The following is a 26081-nucleotide window of genomic DNA, read 5'->3' on the forward strand; positions in this document are numbered from 1 at the left end:
TGTCCTGCGACAGCTTCAACTTCTGTGGAAAAACATCTTACTAATCCAAACAAACAATTCTTAGATGGTGTGCAGAAGCCTTCCTCAGATAGCTTTGGTGCTTTATCATGTTCACCCAGAGGTGAAAACATTATAAAATTACATTTTTTGAAGACGATAGTATAGTCACTCCTAGTCTTCGAGGCTTCCAGGTCATGCTGCAGCGAGGGTTCCCAAATTGTGCAGTGCATTTCACTCCCATCAAGGGATGGATCCCATCTACAGTCTTTTGTGGGCCAGAGGTGGTATGAGGGGCAACAAATTGTTAACACTTAATTAGCAATTCCTATTCATGGGTTTATGCAGAAAGATTTGGAGACGCATCAGACTTTTTTGTAATAAAAAATAAGAGCCTTAGTCGAGCATGTGGCTAATCCTCACTTCAGAAAAAGTAAAAAGCTGTTTATAGTATAAACCTCACCCACCAGGGTTACCCCTTGGAGGCACGCATAATTATCGCGTTCTTCTCTTTCCGCTGCGAAACAGGGTCTGCTGCTACCTGTGTGTTACACAAGAGCACTGTGTTATATCTAACCACAATATGATGGGTGATCAGAGTTAGAAGGGTTCACAGGTCAGGTTAACAATACCTGTTTGGTAGGAATTACTGTGTTGTATTCAGTCCTCCAGGCTGTATGAATAACATATGGGAAGAAAAGGTAGAAAGTGTCCTTTGGTTTAATGACGCTTCCTTCTTTCCTAAAACTCAGTCTACATGTTTCTGCCACCCTTCCGGGTGGTTTTCAGAAGGACTCACTTCCTCAGATCATTCCTTATTTTTACATTAATAGAACCAAACAGAAAGAACCCACTGATGAAGCATATCACCAAGGGGTAGCTATGGTGGGTGAGGGTTATACTATAAAAAGCTTTTTGCTTTTTCTAAAGTGAGTAGAGGTCTTATTGGTTATCATACTGCCTGTGAAAAAGTCTGATATGTGCGGGCCGTGGAGGGAGACCCCTCAGCAAAGTGGGGCTACCAGGAGCTCTGCGAGGGCTGAGGCCCAGTAAAAAAACTCAGCCCCAGGGACCAGGCTGCCCGACATTGTTGCAGCTGTGCTTTGCAGTTCTCCCATGCGGGAGACCAAGAGAGCTCTCCCGCCCTCCTCTACAGTGTGTTTTATCCCTTTCGTGTTAGGGCATACCTTGGGGGGGAGTCACCTGGCTGCAGTGGTAGTTGTGGGCCGGGGTAAATCTTGAGGAGGTCCCCGGAGGGAGGAAGTGTTTCCCAGGAATTACCGTAATCACCATAGCAGGCCCAAAGCTGCGTCTGCTCCCTGCGTGACGACCAGACAGCACAGCCTAAGAATTGATAGGAGTGCATATGGACTGTGTCCCATACGCTTGTGGGTATTGCTACATGTGGATTCCTTTTCAGTACAGGCTGCGTGTCATGTGTTGTGGATTTGTCTATCACCTAACTGCTGTCTTTCCTGACTTGAGTGCATTGGTATACATTGTTTTGCTTTGCCCTGTCAGGGTAAGGAGTACTATTTCAGCATTGCATTTAGATGCACAGTAATGATGTTTCTATGACCGGTGCAACTTATAAGAATTAGCTTTATGTGATTGAGGTCGAATGTGTTTTATGTATAATACAGAGGTAATTGTTATATAACCTTGTGTGGAGTTTCTGTTTGTGGTGTGCCTAGTGTGTCACTGGTGTGGGTGTGTTGTGCAAACACTTTACACATTTCCTCTGGGATAAGTCTGACTGCTTTGCAAGCTACCGAGGGGGTGAGCAGGGGTTATTGTGGGTGTGTAACTCCATTACCCTGACTAGAGTGGTGGGTTCTGCCTGGCTTAGGTGCATAACCTAGCCAACCCAAAACCCCATTTCTAACAGGGGGTGATCTCAGTGTGACATCCATATCATGCAGAAGGCAATTGAATTGACTCGGTCTCCCATGATCTGGGCCTTGGGTTACATTACGCTCCAGATACGTTCCAATAGGGTCTCAACCATTTTCAGTCTATTTAAAAAAAAATCACAGTCTGATTAGTGGCATCTCTAGCACTCTGAAGAGATGGGGATTTTTGCTTGAGCCAACCGGTGTTGGGCCCAGTGCCAACTGTGAAGGATTTTAAAATATCCTACTTTAAGGCTGGCTTTTAATGGCAGGGAGAGTAACGCTGTCCAATCTGTGTAAGAATATTCTTGGGGCATGCGTTGTGACCACTAGGCTTGTAGTTCAATTAGTTCAATTCTAAACCGACGTGCATATACACTTACTGTTAAGATGTTGTGTAACCCTAAGACCACCCCCTTGAAGGTTCTCCAGGTTTGTAAGTAAGATCATAGGGAGGATCTTGGCGATGAGATAAGTTGGGTGTCCTAGTACAGCGCAGAGGCAATGCAACAAGTGATGGTATTTATTGATAGAATTGGTTAGCAGTAAGGGCATATTTGGTGCTTGATTGGTCATGCTTTTGTCCCCAGTGACTGTGTAATCATGGACACGCCAGATTCTGAGAAGTCTGACCACATGGTTTCAGAAGTGCCTATCTGTATTTACCATTTCCCTAAAGTGCTTCAACTAAGTGTAGTATACTGTCTGTGTGCATCAGTCTGTGAGCCTTTTGCCAAGCATGGTCTATCATCTTCAGAATCAGATGAGAATTGGCTGTACTGCACTTGTCTGTCGAATAAAGAGTGAACATGCCATTGCTTGCACCTAACAACATTTTTCTCTTCAGGTCCATCTTTGTGTTTCAAATGTATTGTCCTTGGAAGTAGTGTAGTTGGACTAGCAGGAACGAAGACAGTATAAATCTGTATTAGGCAATCAAAAGCCTCCACTTTCATTATTTGCGCAATGTTTTTCCAGTTATAGACATGATTTCTTCCTCCGCCCCACCCGCCGAAAAGGATTAATTTAATCATGTGGCAGAGGTGTATCAGGGTGTGCCTGGGCAGCATCAGAGGATAATTGCAAATAGATAGTTGACCCTGAGGATTAAGATCATTTTTATAATTTGTACTATTCCCCCACAGAGAAAGGTTTAAGGTAGATTACCTCTCCATGTCATTTCGCAGTTTGAGTCGGGGGTTCAGGTTGTTTTCTGCCCTGATAATCAGTCTAGGATTAAGCAATGTTACTGTATATTTAAAATGTGATGGTTTCCATTTAAATTGATAGGCCCCCATTGTGGTTACAGTCACTTTTTTGCGGGAAGGTGAAACAAATGTGATCTGTGCCTCTACAGATTCTATCTTTTGCCACTGTTGGTGCGTACATGAACCCCAAAAACTATAGTTTGCCTGTAGATATAGACCTTTGGGAACATGTAGTGACCTTTAGGGTCAGTCCATGTGTTGAGATATCTAAGGGACAGCCCTTTTCAGATCTGAATCACCATTTTCCCTTTGCGGTATGATCTGTCTGAGGGTAAATCATCACCTGGAAGGTGGGGCGGCATGGTCCCTGCCCACCCAATCTTTTGAGTTTTCTGCACTCCGTTTGAGAGAAGTGAGTTTCTTGAATAAATGCTATCCCCGGATGATTCTTATGAAGGAAACTTAGGATTTGCTTGCGTTTTGTATAATGCGTCAGTCCGTTGACATAAAATGGAACGTTTAAGCAAATTTCTAGCATTTTTCTTAGACACTGTTGGAAAAATAGACTTCTAATCACAAACCACAATTCCATATGCAACTTTACCTATCGACTAATAACTTCAAATTATAGTCTCCAATGTAGTTGCTTTAATACCTGGCACGTCCTACCTCTTTACACAAAGAACCCAACCAAGCACACACTTAAGAGCTAGCCATTTAGCTACTGTATACAAGTACATTTTCCTTCAAGGCAGAGCACCTATCATAATGCATAATGATGCTCTTTGGAGCAATACATTTATAATCATGCATGTGGGTCTTGTAAATATCCACTGCATCCTACATGTGACATTTAACTCCCTGACTAATGGCGCAACGATGTGCTACTTTAACATAACCTTACTGGAAAGTTGAATAAGCCAGCTGGATGCAGCCAATTTTACCTCATGTACTAAAAACCGACCTCATTTACTGTGAGTCTGCATGGCAGGGCCATTCAGCTAGATTCATGAAGCATTTTTGCAGGCGCAAACGGTGCGAATCGCAGAATTCGGCCGTTTGCACCCGCAAAAATGGCATTTGAAATTCATCATTGGGTCATGTACTCGCAATTAGAGAAATCGCAAAAAATTGTGATTTCTCAAATTGCGATCGCATTTAAGGAATCTCAATTTGAGATTCCTTAAATGCTATTCATGACCCAATAAAAAATTGCGAATTCGCTATTTATTCCCGCTATTTACTGCGTGGTAAATAGCAAAAACTGAGAAAAATGCACTTTTGTGCATTTTTCTCAGTTGCATGTTACAAACACACATGTCCTTTGGACATGTGTGTGCGCAAAATGAGTCTAATTTACATTTCAGGGGTGCTACAGGGTGTCCTGTGGACAACCCTAGCACCCTTGAAATCGCATCCTTATTTGCGATTAGCAAATTGCTAATCGCAAATAAGGAATAACTCCCCATTCATTCCTATGGGCCTTTAGGCCCATAGGATTGAATGGGGAGTTAGGCCTATAGGATTGAATGGGGAGTTATTCCTTATTTGCGATTAGCAATTTGCTAATCGCAAATAAAAAATGTGTAGGAATCGCAATTTATTTTGCGATTCCTACATGAATCCCGTTTTGCGAGTCTGTAATAGCGATTCCTTATTATTCGCTTTTACAGACTCGCAAAACATGCCGATGATGAATCGGGCTGATAGTGCCGACAATTAAAAGACCAGTAAACACCAGTCCATTACAATGTACAAAATATAGGGTAAAGTGCCAGAATGTGATGAAACAGGAAATGAGCCACAGGTGTATCACTCTTGGAGAAGTTAGTGTTTCTTTCATACAGCGAGCAGGGGGTGGGGGCGTTACGGGCTCATTCACATTGGCCCGACTTCAAGCTCGGATTAGTAGCACCATATTTGAAAAACTCCACTCCCGCTCAGGCTCATGTAATAAAGTGCAAAAAGTCATAAAGCAGGAGATGTTCCACATGCTTGTCATTCTGCAACATTGAGACGTGAGGGACACCGTAGGGCAGGTAAAAGAGCTTCCACTGTCAACAATTATATGTACATATATGCAGGAGTTTTATACATACATATTTAAATAAATGTAGTCCTATATATCATTTAGTGGCTCTTCAGTGGGCGAGTAGGCAACAATAGCCTAGAAGAATTGTAGTAGTATGAAATAAGGAATTTCTTGCCAAAATGTTAGAGAATCATCTAGTGGTTACTTAGGACTGACTTTGTCATGATGATTTTTAATTCAAATGTCACCGAAGTAGTGCATGAAAAACACTTCCATGTGAGTTTCCTCAGCATCCCTCATGTATTTGCCATAACAGGAGCTGAAACCCGCTTCAATGTTAAGCCCTTTCGTTGCTAAATTAGGTATTTTCAATGAGGGAAAAAGCCAATGCCCTCATTCTCGAGGTTAGTAACTTGTTTCTAAACGCAATTTTACCTGCAATGTTCTGGATCAATGCTTTTAGAAGAAGCCCTCTGGAGAATGTATGCGCATCACTGATGGATTCATGTGGTGCCTCACAAGCGGTATTTTAACTAATACGAACTGTATTCCTGTGCATGTAATATAATGATTGATTTCCGATAAAGCCCCTGCAATCCCTCACAGCTATTTTCCGTTGGCATCTAAAGGAGAGGTCTGTGGAATCTGCAAAAGTTACTGTACGGGCCTCCCACTGGGCACTCAAGCAGTCCAGCAGAAGCCATCAAAGCCTGCAATGCTTGCAAGTGTCAGACTAGACCTGCTCAGCATCTCTGTTTCTGTTCATGCTTTACAACTCAAATTCATTTGGATGATAAAAATGGTTCCGATTTTTTAATAATTGTTTCCATTTTCAAGGAAATGAAGCTATTTGTCACGGTTAATAAATGCTAATAGGCTTGAAAGCATCACGGGTAAGGGGGTGCATGGCGCATGCCTGCAGTCATAGATTAGGAGATGAATGCAGGTAATTTTGAAGTTGGATTCTTCGCATCAGTCATGCCTACCCCTGCATTGTTAAGTGATTCCACAGTCGAGCAGAATGCGTGCAGTGGAATTGCAATCAGAAGTACAAAAGCTGGTATGCTTCTCCTTTGTACGCCCAAGGTCGTTTTACTAATTGCAACTTCATATTTGTTGAATCCAGATTCCGAGCTTGTTACATAAGGGGTTGCTATGAGTTACAGGCTCCCACACTCTACTTGCCAGGTCTGTGTGGTTTGCATTGATGTAACTATTAATTGAGAAACCTTGAAACCTTTATGCATTCACCATTGAATAGCTATATTGTTAATGTAAACAAAAATGTGTAGTGGCCGAAGTGAGCGGATACTACGCGCTGGAGAAGAAAGGGTAGGAGAACTGCGTTGATATGAAATAGAGTACACGTGGAGTTTCACGAATAAAGTACACCAGCAGTGAGATCCCTCGTTCCGCAATTTAATACACAGATTCGCAGAATAAAATGGTTTGTTCTTCATGACTCGCAGATCAGCCCAGCACAAAGTAAATGCATAGGTTGCAGACATAAACAATAAGCACAAAGCGATATGAGTATTTCATCTCATCGAACATCATCTAAAATGATTGGCAGGGCAAGGTGGGGAACCGGCCCATGGGTTGCCCATAGACCGGACTTGGCCTTGGTAATATTAACACATGCTATATCCGAGGGCCTTCTCAATTAATTTTGGTTGTGCTATGTCGAATTTCTCCCTTACCTTTTCACTTTAATAGATTTTACAATGCTGAATTTTGTGTGTCTAACTTTAGCTTAATGACTAGTTAGTATCCTCAAAGTGGGTGAAAGATGCGCATCAAATGCAGACAAGTCAGATTGTTACTAAGGATGCACATTAACTCTATGTCCCCAAATAACCATAAAATATCTACAATTAACAAGAAAATGTAAATGAAATGCATAGATTTGGCAACTACAAATTCAGAGATCACGGAAACCTCCACAAACCTATTAAACAAAAACGAAATCCTCAAACGCAACCACAGACCAAATGAAACAGAACCCTAATAGGCCTAATTAGGTTATTCCTGTTGTACAATGAAAACATTGCAGAGTTGACTTTACCTCTCCACCAGCTGCTTTATCAGTTCTTCCTAAGATTATTTGAAAATCTATCTCTGCATGTAGGAGTGATACCACCTCTCGAGTGAGCAGCCTAACGTCAAGGAATAGACTCAAGAGCAGTCCAGGTACATCATAACACCACTGGGAGATGGGGAAAACCAGGGCCAAGGTGGACCAGCTTCATCCTACTGTGCCTACTGTTGAACCCTCCACTTTGACAGTTTAGGCGCTGTGGTTTCATGAAAATATTTTTGACGAACCTCTTTTGCAAAACTGCTACAAATCCAAAACTCTTGAAACTATGCGTGATTTGGTATAATTTCGGATGTGCTAGCATGGCCGCTTTGAGAACCACTAATGACATTGCATTGTTTTGAATTTTAGGAGTCATGTGAGTTAATAGTTCTGTAATTGGCAATTCAAAGGTCTTTAATTTGCATTTTCCCATTTGACTATTTCCGGTTTATTGACCGAATTTGTTACTCAATCTTTTGTCTGTGGAAGTTTCATAATATTAATGTTGGCAAGATTTCGAAAATCAAAGTCCCAGTTATGAGCTCCTTTCTGGAACCAAATAAAGCCATGTGTGTTTTTCATACTGAAATAATGACAAATATCTTGAAAAGTTCTATGGTTTAAGATGATGACATACCCAGCCTGTCTGATAATCATCCTATGTTCTTACGATTTTAAAGACATCTTTAAAACATGCAGAAGTGAGTGGTCGAGTACAGACATTACATGCAACTATTTTTGCAATAGTCAAATATTTGCAGACTTTTTGGTGTATAGTAGGAGGAAAGATAGTTTGTGCATGTCACTTACATGATTCTCCGGTGGCTACTAAAGAGAGTTGACACCTATCCGAGACAGGTAGATGGCGGTATGGCTGGGGCACATCTTGGTATTACATTGGGCCACATTATGCTCCAGATGGCGTTCCAATAATGTTACAACCGCTGGCACTTTCAGAGTATATAAATTGTTTCGCAATCTGATTAGTGAAATCTCCAGCACTCTGAAGAGGTGGAGATCTTTGCTTGAGCCAACTGGTGTGGGGACCATTGCCAACTGTGAAAGATGTTAAAATATCCTAGTTTTAGCCTTGCTTCTCGTGGCAGGGACGGCCACTTTGGATCATTGGAGCTATCTGAAGTGCTTCAGATAGAAAAACGTAAAGGTGGGGATATATTTTTCCTCTCTATGACATTTACAACACTTTGTAGTCAGAAGCCTTCTGTGGCCTGTTCCCCCATATCTTACCGATTATGTTGCTTACAAAGTCAGACCCCTTCTGACTAAGACAAAGCTGAAAATTCCCCAAAGAGAAATGTTCTTGAAATTTATTTTTATGCACTGATCAACTTTTAGTTTAATCAGAGCCCATTTTAATGAGTGCTTCAATTGACTTTCACTTGGAAGTGTATAAAACCGTTGTTCCCACTTCCTATGTATTTGCCTTATTTGGCATGTTTTTGGTAATTTATTGGTATGTGTTTTCCTTTCAGAAACTTAGATCAGACATTTCATTCTTTGTTATTGTATTTTTTGTTTTAATCAATTCTACTTGCACCACATGGGTTTTGCCCTCATATCTCTTTAGGAGTCTCAGTTTTTCCCTTGAAAGGTTGCTTGGCCCAGATGGTTTGGGAGTCCATAGATAACACAAATAAGAGCAGAAAGAGATGCCATTCCCTATTCAGTTTTTCCGGAGGTTTACCTGCAGTTCCTCTTTGCTGTGCTTTCCAAAACCACTAAATGTTTACTGCTAGGGTTTTATTAGTACTCATGTAAATAACAAGGAAAGGGTTTTGATATGGCCCATACTCTGTGTTAAATGTAGGCTGGCTTATAATATAGAACTGATATTTTCCACTTCACGTTCTCCTCTGATGCTGTCCAAGTAGATTAGTGTTTCACCTCAGACAACAAATAATTGAAAACTTTGCACTAAAAACTTTCCAGCTCTTAAAGGTTATATATCTTGAGTTCCTCCATAGGGTCTAAGAAGATAATTCATTATACGATCAACCTCGAGCTTGTGAGCACAGTCGTTCCTGCCGAAACTTAATTTGTTATAAATAAACTTAATAATTCATTCATAAACTAAGGCTAACTCGGTAGGAAGATTTCAGTTGAAAGGGGTGGGGATTATTCTTCACGAACACTAAGTAGTGCACATTTTTTTCGAGTGCCGCAAAGGTAATTTATTTATTTTTTTACTTTGTAAATAGATGTATTGTGTCAAACAAAGCAAGTTCTCACGCACGAAAACCAAACTCAAAACAGTGCTTAATACATAAGTACAAACGTTACCACCAGAAACGTTAGGACAAAAAATGATAAGACTCCCTTTCAAACTTTACAGACGTGTATTTAGAATTTAATCAAGAAGTACTTCAGCTACAGCTTGAACTTCTATATAGACAACACGTAGGACAGGTTATTGAATCAGTCACAAACCGATGAGGCCTCCGGCATGAACGCCAATTTTGTCTAGCACAATCCACAGTTCTAAACATATTAAACGGGCCTTGTTTTTCTTTTTTTAAGTAGGCACGTTCTTGATTGCTACAAAACCAGGCATTACTTTCTTTCTCCGTTTGAATCCATATGCAGATCTTTTTTTCCTAACATAGTGTCACTATAAATTGGCGTATCTCTTAACAGTAATACCGTGATTAATTAAAAGCCTACCTTTACTTCAGACATACAGTAGTTTTCACCAGACATATTCAAAAAGGAACCTTTGAGACCAGGAGATAGGTGCTTGGTTTACACATTCATTCAATTCCTGAGTCGTCATTGCAAAGGTTATAATAAGGGGAATTCGGCTGAAACAATTTAACGGTTAAATCCGGGATCCTGCTGCTTGACAAGGTGACTCCCTCAAGGAGGATGAAAAAAGCAGTATACAGGAAAACAATTAGGGTGCTGTCCAGTAGATAAACTGCAAGGGGATCAGGCTTAGCAGAAGGAGCCCTGATACAAAGATGTTCAAGAGAATTCCCCTGTACTTAGTTTTCAAGCCCACCTTGGCTTCAAATGATTAATTCTGGCCAGGCACCAAGGACAGATGCGCTCCAATGGGTTCACCAGTGAAATGAAACACTGGAACTCATGAAAACAAGAATATTTTAATAAATACAGATACTAAATAAACTGCTGGTGGTGAAAGACTGCCTAATGCCATTAACCAATTACTAACTAAACATAATTAAGGGTCCCTGAAGCCTTGTGAAATGCAGTCATTGATGTAGGGATAGGATGGCGCAGATTCAGACTGCTCCCATCTTGCAGGGTGTAAGCTGCGTCATCTCTAAATGTCGCCTTTTGTTTCCTTTCAGTTGGGATGACAGCAGCTCCGTCAGCAGCGGCCTCAGTGACACTCTTGACAACCTCAGCACTGACGACTTGAACACGGCTTCATCGGTCAGCTCCTATTCCAACATTGCCTCCTCTCCAAGGAAGACCACTCACTCACAGGTAAGAGGGTTCAGGCATGGCTGCTGAAGCAAGCCTCTGTTTGTGGACCACACAATTCATTTGTAATATGTGATGCAAACGTGTCCCCTGTGGCAATTGAAAGTTTTCCACATTAGTCAGACATAGACTGTTCAGAGAACATAACCATCATCCGAAAACCTAAGACTACTAAAGGAGAACCATCTATGGGCCAGAGAGCGAGAGGGAGTACGGGAGGCGAATGAGAGTTCATAATGATCTTACCCTACTTTTTCTGAAGGCAAGCAACACAAGTTGATTGCATAGACCGCTTGGTAGCGAGTTCCAGATTGTATTAATTAATGTAAAAAAAAGTTTGACTTATTTTGAATTAGACTGTTCTATTTATAGCTTTATTTTGGTTTCTTAAATTCATAGTGCAGCTAGAAGTTGCACCATTCTTAGTTAGCTAAACTGACAAGCTAGTGAGTAAAACCTTTGAAGGTGAAGCAAGCTTTTTGAAATGTTATTCCAGCTTCTGTTGGAAGTCGGCGCATATATTTTAGGAGAGGGGTGTGCTGATCATAAAGATTGATCGAATTTACTGGGCTTGCAGCCTAGCGCAGCATTGTTTTGAATAGGAGGCCTTTTATAATTGTGCTCCCATTGATGTGACAAACGTGATTCTATTACAATCCTCAAACCCAAGGAAGGGAGGAGATGTTTGATTCTCAGTCCATTGCATGAATCTCTGCTCAAGTTTTACTCTCTTGCTCCTTAATACTGCTGTATACCCGTTTTGAGAGTATTTTCATACGGAAGACATCATATGACGGTGCAACATAGGCTCTAAATGATAAGCCAGCATGTGCTTTTGGTCAGAATTGGAATATTCTGGTCTAGCACAGTGAAGAAAATCTCTTCATTCAGTGCTAAATTAGTACCAATGATAATTATGCTGCCTGACAAGATGTTACCTGCTCTTTTCTTTTCACACAACACATTTCACAACATTTTTTACACATTCATTGCTAAATGTATACGTTTTTATATCTGTCCGTGTGAGTTTGTGCGTATTTTGCATAACCATGGCAATAAATCAACAATGTACTGTACAATATAAAGGGACAGATTAAAAAAACAATGACACCAATGTCCCTGCTTCACCCAATCGGTGACCTCCATTCAGAGAAGGGCCTTTGCTTCATCGTTGTTTCCTTGGGTAGCATCTTGTTGTTAGAGTGCTCTTAACAGAAAAATGTCAGAAGGTGGGAGTCGTTTGTTCACAATTCTTGGTAGGTTTGCATACTAACCTTTTTTTCACCTGAGATACCTTTACCAAATTCTGCAGTCAACAGCCTTCCCTAACATGGTGATACTATGGGTGCGGCTCATAATACTCTATTAATCTGTACATGGGCTTATCCGCCTATTTAATAATCATGCAATATTGCACACAAAATACTGACGCTTCTCGGTGGCTGCAACTTAACCATTGGGACCATGTCTTCCAATGTACAATAGTTGATTGTATTCATACAGCTGGATTTCAGGGCCCCTTGTATTTCTCCCAATGGCTCCTAAAACGCATGGTTCCCAAACTTTGATAAAGAATCCTTCCTCATTGCACCGTCAGTACAGCCTTGATATTGGGTGCTGCCCTTTAACCACCAACTCCAGACATTTCACAATATGGCTGGGCTAATTATCCTTCGATATGCTGTCTTTACCTCTTCGGAGTGCTTTACCCCACTATACAGTCTCTCAGGCACTAACCTAAGGCCTGATTTTTCCCATATCCTTGCCAGCCCAATTACCTTGGCAGCTATTTCCCCAAAGCCTGTCTAGTTGCACAATAGATCACATTGTGGTGTAAATGCACTGTGTAGGCAACCGTTTGTTTAACATGATGATTGGTCTCTGGAAAAAGAATTTCTCTTTTCCCACTGGTGCATTTAGTGTAGGTGAGAGGCTCAGATATTGAAATAGTTCTGCCTTACTTTTTGAAGAGCAGATTCTATCTTTTCCTTTGCCATTGGTTCATTTATTAATCCCCATAATCCTTTCAAAGATTACAGGGGCTAAATTGCACCTACTGCGGCTTTTCTGAAGTACCACACAAATATAACACTTATTGCATGAATGTATCTTACATCTTGTACCCAAGACATTGCATAATAGACTTCACTGTAGTGTTTGTATCATAAATGAACAGTAAATACACTTGTTTGTTGACACTTACGATTTTGACGAGTCTAATAAATAAATATAGGTGATTTTTCTCCACCCATGAAATAGTGGAAAAATATCACTCCTTTCAAGCATCCGAAGCTGCTGGTATTTTCAAGCAATAAATGTGCCCCGGGCGTGTTGGGGCTTTCCATCTTGGAGGGAAATGTTGTTAGAGCGTCAGGGTGGAGTTACAGAGGTATTTGTAATGATGGTGAGTGCTGCGAGAACTGTGTCACTTTAACAAAAATCCATGCCCACAGCATCTTTCATATCTGTGCTTGTGGAGGGAACTTGTACATAACAGGGCGGCAGAAGAACATTTCACATTTAGTGCCTGGTCTAGAGCTGGGTGTAGGCAATGACAAATGATACACTCAGTAAACAAGATTCCTCCTGGGAGGCTGCTTGAATCCATACACGGATATTGTAGTAGTTGTTCCCTTTTTGTGAAGCTGTGCTGTGGGGTCAGCATCTGTTCTCAGAGTTCTTAAAGCTGCAGGTTTCCTCTGCCCGTTCCTGAGCATCACTCCATATGTAGACGCCTTTTCTATTGCTTTAGCTGCATGAATAACTTCCAGTCTATCATGCATTGACGAATAATATCGATACAGTTATGTCAAAACATAAGAGATTTATGTTCTGCTCCGGGAACAGAGACATAATATACTTGTGAATTTCTATTGACCTTTCAGGTATTTGTTGTTTTTTGAACTTCTAACTGCGGCCAGTAGTTTATTAGGCATTGTTTGAGCATTTACAGTGGTTTCTGGCTTATCATTGTCTCAAAAAGCACTGTGCAATCCACGTTGCCTGTTTCTCCTCCTCTCTCGGTTTCCTCGCTGTTAATACTTCACTATGGAGGGACAGCTTCTCGAGTGCTGGTATGTACTTGTACCAGTGAGGTGACCTTTACTACCCTGTTGTTACTGGTACCAGCTTTAATGTGGGAAACAAGTATGATATTGTCGGCCCTGTTGAATGATATGCCGGGCAGATCTTTGTCCCATGCTTTCCTGCATTATTGGTTGTTATTCTTAGTCTGGGCAGCCATAGAAGCTACAATGTTAATGGATTCAGTACGTCACCAAAGAGGAGCGAAGGCCGTCTCCTAGGCCCTTTATATTAGGGACTTGTTGATTTCATAGCCAATTCTCAAAGGCCTGTCATAGTATGTAAAAGAGCCCTTCTTAATTACTACTTCCCATCCTCCTAAATCGTTTTGTGACTAAAGATCAGTGAAATTAAAATGCAACCCCTAAATCTGTTTTCTAAAATGTCGAGTAACTTAACCTAATTTTATTGTAAGTTCTTGTATTTTTAAAAATATAAAGTGATTTTCAGCCAAAATTGAAACATAAGAACATTTGCGGATTAGAGTCTCAAATCGTCCGAAGTGATTTGTGTTCATCTTGACTCATTTTGCTTCGATCTAAGTGTTGATAACAGAATAATTCTGTAGCTGCATCCTGTCAGTATCAACATTGATGTTTTAGTTCAAAATAAACTCTTACACAGATGCATCGCGTAAAATAAAACGAAAAATATAATTTAGCAATAAACGCATATTTGCAAAGATAAACCAAACAATATGTTAGACCTGGCATACTTGGTATGGTTTTCTACTGTCATTTTGCCTCTGCCTCCTGTATTTTTGCTGTGTGCTGGATTTCGTCTTTGCTGGTCTAGATACCTTGGCCACTTGTCCAATGCTGTGCAGTGCCAAATTGCAAGTGCTCCATATATGAACTGTTTTTATGGTTTGGTCTTTCCATGATTTTCTTATTTGACTTTCTACTAAGTCACTAGTACAGTCCACTGTGTGTGCCCAGGGCCTGTAGGTCAAATGCTGCAGCACTGCTTGTATCGTCAAAAAACAAAGGGATTCACCCTTATGGGAAAGTATAGAAGTGTTCCTCCTGACTACGTGTGTCTCCTACAATGGTGGAAAGCACACAGCTTTGTTTAACTACCCCTCACTCACCAAAAAGATCCTTGGTGGCATGCTTCATCATCGGGTTCTTCCCGCCCCGCTGCGGGGACGGGGCGTGCTACGACCTACGACTACGTGGAAGCACTAGTTATGAAAAACAATACGATGTGTAGTGTAGGAGGGTGAGTGTAAGGGTCAGAAGTGAGTGAATGGTGAATGGTGAAAAATTCAAAAATACCTGGCTCAGTGGAAAAAAGAAATTGTAATCTTCCTTTGAGCTGGTATCATTAATAATGGGGAATGAGATGAAATAGAGATACTATGCTGTAATAAGCAGTGTCTCCTGTGTCGACATGTTTCAAAGCCCTCCCCTGGCTTCTCATCAGGACCTAGAAGAGATCCCTTCTACACTCAAATAAAAACAACTGTGTATTTACATATAATCCTAACTAAGTGGTGCATATAAATTTAACATGCACAGTATACTGTATCCCAGTAGATATGTTGCTGAATGGGTTCTGGAATAATAAAAACAAAGTTAAAATAACATAACACATCCAAACTGCACCATATGTGGTGTTGACCTGTAAAGAAAAGTGATATATTTCTGTGAAAAATATTTTTCTTATCTTTAACTGTTAGAATTAGTAATCAGTGCTGTGTTATGCCGGCGAAATGGGACAATACAAAAACTTGCACACAGAAAAAACATAAAACACACACTCTGTATCTAAGAACTGTGTGGTGTGCGTATCCATATGATAAGTATACCTAAGAGTATCTTTTAAATATATCTCTCTTTCAAAAAACAGTTTAGTGACAGATAAAGAAGCCTCCAAAGTTTAGGCTGTTCACGTACTCTTATATCGCCCACTCGTGCAGTGCACAGTGCACCATCCGGCGCACCATCCGACTTGCACCGCAGCCCCAAATGCCTACCAATGCTCCACAGTACCAACCCTGATGCTGTCACTGAGGCAGCTGCCTGCATCGGAGCCGAGGGCATCGCTTATGATGCTCGCGATGCACCACCCCCGACTTGCACCGCAGCTCCGACCTCACTGACGCCGGTGCTTCATCATCTCAGAGCCGATACCTGAGCCGATACCTGACATGGGTGACCTCCCAAATTCATCGACCCCACATCGGCACCGACAACCAATGCCTTGTTGCCACAGTGATGTCACCTCCCCGACAACAGTAAGAAACTGATGCCTCACCTCCCCTGCATTGCAGTAAGGAACCAATGCCTCACCTCCCCTGTGGTCGTAAGGTACCGACGCTGCCCTTATTTTGTGAATAACTTGTGATGATATCTTGACATATGTATGGTGTCTTTTTTTTGTTTAGTCTTATTTTGGCTTAGATAAAGATTTCCTATTTTTCTAAACTGTTGTGGTGTCCATTTGTAGTGCTTTTAGTGTGTTCCTGTATATGTGCACAAATGCTTACACACTGCCTCTGACATAAGCCTGTCTGCTCGTGCCAAGCTACCAAGGGGTGAACAGGGGTTTGCTGAGGGTGTACCTTCCTCACCCTGACTAGAAGCAAGGTTCCCTACTTGGACAAAGGTGCAAACCATTGCAAACTTGAGACCCTCATTTCTAACACAAATATGTAGCTCTTGCAGAGGGACTAATGCATTAATATGGTTCTATGGCTGGAGCGAGTGAGTTTCATACCGCTGAGGTCACCCTTAAAGTGCTGGTTGTTATGTTCTGAATCTGTGAAAACTGACTCAAGGGGCCTGAGAACTTTAACATGACGTAAGCCTCTGCTCTACCAGCCAGTAATGAGACAGAAAACAGTGGTTGGCAACATTTACCACTACAACCACCTTTAAACAGGTACTAATCAATGCTATGGTTATCTTGTGCTTCTTTCTTGCAGTCAAAGGCAGATTCTGAGAAGCGCTCTATGACAGACATTGAAAACTGGTACAATGCAGAGGAGTTGAAGAAGTCAGAGGAGGAGTGTGATGGAGGGGCGGACTCCAGCAGCAAGTGGAAAGGCCTTCCTCCTGAAGACTCGGAAAAGGGGTCACAGAAGTCCTCTCTGTCTGTTTCACAGACCGGATCCTGGAGGAGGGGCATGACTGCACAGGGAGGAGTGGTATCACCAAGGCACAAGTCTGGAACAAGCCCACTGAAGACACCAGGTACGACTACTGTTTGTGAAGAGTTGGAAGGGAAACTGTCTGACCTCAACCTCAGAGTTCACTTTTAATTATAGCTGTCAGAATCTGAATAGTTTTTACTAAATTAATTCAACATATGTGAACTATTTAGGTTTCACATGCTTCAACACATACACTAGCGCATGGGCTTTTACTTGCAAAAGAGATTGTGTTCAACAAGGGCCTTGGACCCCGCCCATTTCTTACCATTTGCGGGTTTCATTGTCACGCTCATTTGCTGCCTTCTAATTGGACTGGTTGGGAGGCAACTTCAATTCCTTTATTCCTTTGGCTTTAGCATGGACTAAGCACGGATTGCTTCATGTGGCTTAGGGTCCTTCTGCTGTTGGTGCTGTGATTGACGCATTATTTCTTCTTTTCTTTATTCTTCCCCTGCTTTCCTGTGTTACTTCTTCCCTTACCGCCCACCCTCCCTTTTTCTTCTTCCCTTCCCACTCACCATCCCAATTTCTTTTTCCCTTGCTATCCCCTCCCTATTTATTTTTCCCTTCCCACCCACCCTCCCTATTTCCCCTCCTGCCCACTCCTGCCCACCCCTGCCTGTTTCCTGGTCCCCTCCTGCCCACCCCTCCATGTTGCCTGGTCCCCTCCTCCATCCCTTCCTGTTGCTTTGTCCCCTCCCGCCTACCACTTCCTGTTGCCTAGTCCCCTCCCACCCACACCTCCCTGTTGCCTCGTCCCCTCCCTCCCACCCTTCCCTGTTGCCTGGTCCCCTCCCAACCATGCCTCCCTGATGTCTGGTCCCCTCCCTGATGCCTGGTCCCCTCCCACCTCCCCTCCCTGATGCCTGGTCCCCTCCCACCCCCCCTCCCTGATGCCTGGTCCCTTCCCACCCACCCCTCCCTGTTGCGTGGTCCCCTCCCACCCACCCCTCCCTGTTGCCTGGTCCCCTCCCACCCACCCCTCCCTGTTGCCTGGTCCCCTCCCACCCACCCCTCCCTGTTGCCTGGTCCCCTCCCACCCACCCCTCCCTGTTGCCTGGTCCCCTCCCACCCATCCCTCCATGTTGCGTGGCCCCCTCCCACCCACCCCTCATTGTTTCCTGGTCCCCTCCCACCCACCCCTCACTGTTGCCTGGTCTTCATCTCCCACCCTGTCTGTGTTGGTTCTTCTCCTCCCTCCCTGTCCGTGTTGGTTCTTCTCCTCCCTCCCTGTCCGTGTTGGTTCTTCTCCTCCCACCCTGTCAGTTTAGCTGCTTCTCCTCCCACCCCTTCTATATTTCTTGTTCTCCTCCTACCCTCTGCCTGTGTTGCTTCATCCCCTCCCACATGCCTGTCCATGTTGCTTCGTATTTCTGTGTTGCTTTGTCAGTCTGTGTTGCTTCACCCCCTCCCAACTTGTCTATGTTGCTTCGCCCCCTCCCACCCCATCCATGTTGCTGCTTCTCCTCCCACCCTCCACCTGTGTCTGTTACTTCTTCCCTACCCTGTCCACCTCCCCTTCCTGTTGCTTTTTCCCCATTCCACGTGCCTCCTCTCTTTTCTTCCTTCCCCATCCTGTCCGCCCCTTCCCTGTTGTCCTCCCCATCCTGCCTGACCCCTCCCTGTTGCTTCTTCCCCATCCCACCAGCCCACTCCCTGTTGCTTCTTTCGAGTCCTGCCCACCCCCTCCCTGTTGCTTCTTTCCTGTCCTGCTCACCCCCTCCCTGTTGCTTTTTCGCTGTCCCGCCCGACCCCTCCCTGTTGCATCTTTACCGTCCCACCCCCCTTGCCTGTTGCTTCGTCCCCATCACGCCTGCCCCCTCCTAGTTGCATTGTCCCTGTTCCGCCTGCCCCCTCATAGTTGTTTTGTCCCTGTCCTTCCCACCCCTGTCTGTGTTGCTTTGTTCCCTCCACCCCCTGTCTGTGAGGCTTCTTCCTCTCCCACCATTGTCCGAGTGGCTTTGTCTCCCACCTCTGTCTGAGTCGTCTCCCACCCCTGTCCATGTTGCTTCGACTCCTCCCACCCATGCTGCTTCGCCTCCTCCCACCCATGCTGCTTCTTCTCCTCCCACCCTCATCCTTGTTGCTTCAACATCGGGTTGGACCACATCCCTGCTCCTTATTCCCCTCCTATCACCAGTCGATGTTGCCAATTCCATATCCATCCCATCTACATTGCTTATTCCCCATCCACCCCATCATTGTCCCTGTTGCTTAGTTGCCATAAGGAAATAAACACTCTATGGCGTTGGCAAGACCTAATGGCTCTGCCAAAGCATGCTTTCTCAACCGAATGCTTCTGTCTTGATGGGTAGTGTTCATTGGTAAAAGAGAGCTTCTGCAAAGTGAAATTCCTCATAACTCTTTACCGTTCCTGCTTGTTTGTTACACACGGGAACACATAACAACAATGTAAAAAGATCTGAGCATATTCTGAAGTATTTAAAATCTGCTTTAAATGACCTTTTACGTAAAGAACTGACACGCTAGGTGACGGCGGGGAACATCCTTTACGACGCAACTATTACCCCGCACTACCATTACAACGCGGGATTTACAACGAAAGTCGTTACAACGACTTTCGCTGGAGGGCGCTGTTGGATAGGGAATAGTTTAATTTTCTATCCAACACCTTCCCTGCTATCCACAGGGACTGGAGTTGGAATAGAAAATTAAACTATTCCACTATCCAACGCCCCCTAACGCAAGTCGTTGTAACGACTTGCATTGTGATCCCGCGTTGTAATGGCATGCGGGGTAAAAGCATGCGTTGTACTGACATACAACCGGTGACGGCAGTAGCAAAGCATAATGAATTGAACTCATTTTGTGTCTTCTCAATATCGTACCTGATATTGAGATTTTATGAGTAGCAGTTAATACATCCTAGTGTTAACCTTGTTAGGGTTGGGTTTATATTTGTTGTTCACAAAGTGTATGACTTTCAGCAAATTTAATGTTATGGTTTTGGAAAAGCAAACATGTAGAATGGAAAAGGGGTGCGATGTGCAGTAAGTAAAAAGGAGAGCGATAATTAGGTAGAGAGGAGTATTGTACACTCTTGCTATAGTAGTGAGAACTAAGTAGGGGTGAATAGTAGAGGTATGGGACACTGTCTCGGGCAGCCTCTGGTCATGATGCCTCTGGTGTACCTGAAAAAATAAAATAAATAAAACATTCAACATGCATTGCCCAAAGTTTTAAAAATTACCCGATGTAAAGGTCAACGGTTATGAAAGAAAACAGTTAAGAAAGAAAAAAGAAAAAATGTGCACTCTAGCAACCAACGTTTAATAGAAGGAAGGTTGTGGTTTCTGGAAGCTCGGAGCTTTGCTAGGTCACTCGAGGGGTACACCTATGTCTACCCTACATCTGCAGAGAAAACTGCATAAAGGCACGCATCATTGTCCTGGACAGGGATGCAGAGCAACATCCAGGGACCTAGGTTCAAAATCAGGGATGTTGTACGGTCTACTGGCTTCAGGCTCCATGTGCCTACCAAAGAAGAGAGTCAGGAGTCAGAGTCAAGGGTTCTGGCAGGGGGCCTGCTTTACTTGTTACAGGTAAGGATCCCTGAAGAGTTAAGTGCATGTTCTTGGTCTTATCTACATCTGAAGTAGGGCCTTCGGAATACTGCAACCAGCCAGTGCAGAAGCGCTAGTGTTCTCCTTTGCACTTAATGTGTGGAGGAAAGGTGAATAAGAAGCATGTGCAAGGAGCATTGTAAGTCAGCAAATAAGATAAGTGAGCGCCAGGCCAGCCTCCACACCTCTGCACTGACAGCTGTATGTGACAAGTCTGTTTCTCGTTATTTTGTTCTGTGTAACTAGTGCTGCAGCGCAGGGGTGTGGAATTTAAAAAAAAATCTACTTGGCCAAGGGACAAAATGTTAAAGAAATCTACTTGCCCTCTGTAAATATCTGCTTGCCCTACCTACGGTATAAATCACTAAGCTCGGTCTGCACAGAGAGAGCCTGCACTGCAATCAGTGCAACATATGTGCAATACATATTGCAAATGCCAGTTCAATTATGCAGTGGATGGTGATGCACACGTATATGCAAATGTTGAACTGGCTAATAGTACAGCATGTGTAAAGATGTCATTGTGCACTGCACCCACGTATCAGCAGGTTTGTCTTTGACAGAATTTCATATGTAAAGAAATGATATCTAAAGGCAGAGTGCAGACTGGTAATTGACTACATTTATTGCTGTTTTTGGGGACAACTGTGTTTGAATATGAAGCTGTAGAACAGAAAGGGTTTCTCCTTCGTATGGCAAACTCATAGCTCTCCTGCTTCAAAAATACGCAAGAGATGTTCTGATAAACATGTGTGGATGGGAATAACCGCACTTCTTGGCCAAGTTTATCAACTCTTCATGGAGCAGCAAAATCACGTAGCACGTGGTTCACTTAGACTGTATCCACTATTCCTGTCAGAGTTTCTATACTTTTAATGGGGAAGTTAAATCAATTTCTCCTTTTACACTCCTGGGCAGGTGTAAGGTGGTTATATTATGGTGTATGCAAGGCAACATCTGCACATTCTTCTCCCACACAAGTATCATATACAAAACTGGCAGTATCGGTGCAAGGTTCTCTTGCACAGTACTGGTGTAGTAATGGCGGAAGCAGCAGCAAAGGCTTCACTGATATGGAGAGGCAACTCTTCAGTGGATGTGCAAGTTTGCCGAATTCAGAATAAAAGTTATGTAGAACATATGACACACACACACACACACAAACTTACGTAGCACCAAATAAAACTTCATTCCTTTCTCACAGCAAAGTTAAAGAAACAGTCAATCTAGAAGTGGAGGCCTAAGGATCATTGTTATGGAGTGGTAGTGAGTCACTGGACAAACTCAGCATTCCATGTCACACCTATCAAGGACACCTGGGCTCAATCACAGTAGAGTTGGAAACCCTTTCCTGGCAAATTTGACGAATTAAGATGATTTATGCTTCAACTACCAGGATGTCTAATTCCAATATGAACTGTTCAGCTGAACAAACATCCAAAAGTGCCACTACTTGCTTTTATTTTCTCTCTGTTATTGTGGTCTCTGACCATTATCTAACCCCTTCTGCAGACTGACACGCATCTCGCATTTCCAAGAAGGACAAAAAAAGGTTGTAAGAGGAAGGGAGCAGGGGGTACACCAAAACCATACTTAGGGCATGGACCAACACACTGCACAAATGCCAACATGCCAAAGCCCATCTCTCCCTGCTTCCTAGCCCTAGCCATAAGAGGTGTAAAGGTCTTCAAATACACACGACCCGTCATGTATAGTCCATTTGATTCTTTAGCAATTAAAGAACATCTTCAGCTCCTCTCAACCTGAACCTACCCACCACTTCAGACAAAATGGAAACTCACACCTTGCACTGACAGCAAATAAAGTTAACACCCTTAATGAATAACTGGAACATAAAGCAATGTATACAGCATCTACTGCTAATGGTTGCAGGCAAAAGACCCTCCAGTAATTGCCCCACCCTTCATTACAGATAATAATCAAATACAATAACACACAAATGTGCTACTGTTTTTTTTCACACAGGGTACATCTTTAGCCAGAAACGATTTGCGGGTAGATTGCTAAAATATAAATCCATAGTAATCTAGGAACCAGTTAGGTCTTAATAACTGACAAACACATTTTGGGAGTGAGACTTTAGCTGGAGTGCAACTGCACTTGCATTTCAGATACCGCCAGTGTCTGATGCACAAGGTTAACAGGGACAGGCAGTTGTGAAATCACAATGCATGCCCTGGCTGCTTTAGAGACCAAGTCAGAGAGATGGCTGGGAAGTGTAGGCCCTGTGAATACCGACTTTCGTGTGTGAGCACAACATGGAGCTTGTCATATATCCTTTATACCCAATAAGCAATGTAGAGGGTGCGGAGGGGCCAGATCTCGGAGCACAGGGCCACACAGAGTTAAGGGGACGAGAAAACAAAAAAATACAGGAACCTACATCCGATTCCTAGAATGAGGACGGCACCGGAGCAAATTACAGAGGGCGAAATGACAAGGATGAAAACCCCTCTCCTCCCTCACCCTCTCCCAAGCCTCTTACTAGTGAATGCTGAAAAAGGGCGTTCCAGTGAAGCGATGTTTTCCTGCTCCTTCATGTGCAGCTTTTCTGAGGCATTAAGATGCCCTGCATTTCATGACCTTCGGAAATGCACAGACATTCTATTTTTTCTTTTGCATAGTGCCCCTAAGCCCACCCCCAGACTGAGATAACCAATAGTCTTAATAAAATATCATCCAGGACCCCGTCTAATAATAAAAATTAACTGTGTTCGAAAAAAAAAAGTCTAATCCTGAATTTCTCTTCAGGCGATTTGTGATCCAGACGAAACGAGTTGACCTCCCAGTTGACCTGCCAGTGTTTCCTGAAAAACAAGCCAAATGAGTCACAGTTCACAAACAAAGAAGTGACACACACAGTCTCCTACACTGACAGGTGGCGCGCATACACCTCTGGCAGAACAGACGATGCAACACACTCATGAATGCTCACAGTAGACACCCACCTGCCTCGGAACCATGAAGCCTCACAATTAACATTGTTACAATCCCGGGCCTCCCCACCGGTATCTGATACTCACTGTCAAGTCTCTTGCAGGGCTGCGTCTTGGTGCTCTCATCAAAGCACAGAGTATTAGAAGTGAGGGCGGAAGACACCCCTTTGCAGCAGCTGGTACCTCAGGCCCCTCTGGGATTAACTCACGTGCTGAAATGCTGAGTTGCTGACAGCGCTCAATTTATGTTTAAAAGAGGCAGGGGCACAGATTGTTCCTTTGCCTGGTAACATGGTTCCGACGCAGGGCAGGGGAGCGCGATCCAATGCTCATTACGATCAGAGGCCTCAAAGTTCTCTGAGTTTCTGTGCGCCCCAGAGTGCCCTTTACGCCATTTAATGTCTACTTGTCCCTCGGACAAACTAGACATTAAATCTTCTTGCCCATCATAAACATCAACATGGTTCGGGCGTCGGGCGATATGATTCCCCCACCCCTGTGCAGCGGAAGTGATTATTAAAACCCCTACTTCGTCAGTTATATTCTCAAATCCCCCGGCCCATTTTCCTTAGCCATATCATTTCTCAGATCGAGATCACTAGAAACCTCCATTAGCTACTACAATTACCATTACTTAGGTCCTCCGATGTTGTGTTGAGCTGTAAGGAGCTTGAATATTTGGGGAATTAACAAATATCCTATGAGGACCTGGAATAGATAATTGTTAACACTATCTAATGTTCAACATAACTTATTACTTTTTACTTTTACCAGCCATGAATATAGATTCCATGAGACAAAGAAAATCAACAAAAGAATTAAACAAAATCAGTAAGGATAATTTAACAAGAACATTTAGCTAATGCCTTAAGAGTTGCGGTAAGGATAGAAACACATTTAAAGATCAGATTTAATAACAGATTTTTAATGCAAAGTAAACCACACAGTACATTACAGTCTTCCTCATCCAAAGGAGATATGACCTCTGTTGGACCTAGGGAACACCCAAGTCACATAGGGTAGCTTGGCACTAAGTGGGAAGGCCTACTCAAAGGTACATGTGCTAAGTTTGCGTCACTCTTCAGTAACCCAATGTCCCTCCACTAGAAAAGAAAGACACCACACCTTCTTTAGTAAAATACGGGCTGTTCTATAAAATTCTTATGTTAGATTTTTTTCTGTCTTTTGTAGTTCAACAATTAATTACACTGTACATCTTGACGTTTTCCCCAACACATCCTGTAATACTACGAATCCTCAGTTCAGCAACTTCTTAGCATTTTAACTTCCCACAATGATTTTACATTAGGATGCACTGTCTTAATACTTCAAATTAGTACCTCCCCTCACAATGGACGGCACTTACAAGTGACGGCTTTCTTGTACCAGGTTTCCAAGCACCAAAGGTTTAGCATCTATTTTGAAATTCCCCCCTTAGGCGAATTCTGGGTATTAAATGAGACACAGATTAAGCGACATTTCATTTGGCAACTTGAACTAGGGCAACAATACATTAGTGGGATTGAAGAACTCCCCTCCCCTCGCCTCAGCTACTGGAGCGCTTGATGAACTGCCTTATCCCTGGCAATGAAGAACAAGTGCCCTACCCAAGGGCTTTCCACAATCTGGACCACCAAGGCGTTCAATTTAATAATACTCTGCTCACGTTATAAACGCCCATTAAAGATTGTCTCTCCAGTTCAGCCCCGCAGCTCTAACTCAGTTCTTTCGGGCTCCGCACCATACAGCCTGTTAAGCGGGGAAATGCTGGTGTCTACCTTCAAACTTCCCCTCCTTCCCTCAGGACCTGCTTACTTGTTGACGGCAGCGCTCGGCTTCCTGCTTTCCCCCAGCCTCAGCAGGACTCAACGAGCGAAGCTCACCACCAGCTTCGGGAGGTCCGGGTGGAACTGCTGTAACCGCGTCACGCTGTCTCCTCACTGGAGCGACCTCCATCACCAGGCGCACACCGGGTCTGCGCAGGGGAGCAGCGTCTGAGGCGCAGGGCCAGCCTCCTCCTCTCGCCGGCGGCGAAGTTCTCGGCAGGTTCCGCCCACAAGCGCTCAAGGCTCCAAGGCCACTCCGCCCCCCATGACACCTTCAGACTCCAGACAGTGAGCCTGCGCAGGGGAACAGCGTTTTCCTTGATCCAGCTCTTTGGCCTAGCGTTCGCCCCGTAGTGCGAACGAGGAACGGGTGTTCTGCCAGCACCAGGGCCACGATCAGGACACCTCCACCTCACCAAGCAGCAGTGCCCTCCCACTCAGGAGCGTGTCAAGGAGAGGATGGGGCCCACGTCTTCTACCACCTGAACATAACTGGTGGGGACCAACTGCGGGCAGTGTCCAGTACAGACCCAGGTAAAGTTTTGGCAGCTTATTCCTTCCAGTCCAGGCCTTGTTTCTCACAAAGCTCAGGGGTCCGGTAATTACTCCCACGTCAGATATAGTGGTCAGGAAGTCCCAACTCAGCAGGGCCAGATCTATAGGAAAGGGGCAGTGCCAGCAGAAAAGGTAGCAACCCTCTCACAGGAAGTCAACCCTCTAAGCTTCCTAACACTCTAAACCCACAGCCTGCACTCCGACTGGTTCAGTGGCTACCCAAAATGGCTACCCTGCCCCT

General features: G+C 43.6%; 1 protein-coding gene across 2 annotated transcripts in view; it reads left to right on the top strand.

Moving 5' to 3' along the window:
• Positions 1–26081, top strand: part of NAV3 (neuron navigator 3) — a 1035010-nt gene that overhangs the window by 652605 nt on the left and 356324 nt on the right. For both annotated transcript variants that reach the window (XM_086919576.1, XM_086919578.1), the window contains exons 13-14: positions 10542–10680; positions 16691–16958. In XM_086919576.1, coding sequence (XP_086775702.1) covers positions 10542–10680; positions 16691–16958 — 407 coding nt within the window. The remainder of the gene's footprint in view (positions 1–10541; positions 10681–16690; positions 16959–26081) is intronic.

The sequence above is a fragment of the Lissotriton vulgaris genome, chromosome 1_1 (assembly GCF_964263255.1).
Source record: "Lissotriton vulgaris chromosome 1_1, aLisVul1.2, whole genome shotgun sequence".
NCBI lineage: Eukaryota > Metazoa > Chordata > Amphibia > Caudata > Salamandridae > Lissotriton > Lissotriton vulgaris.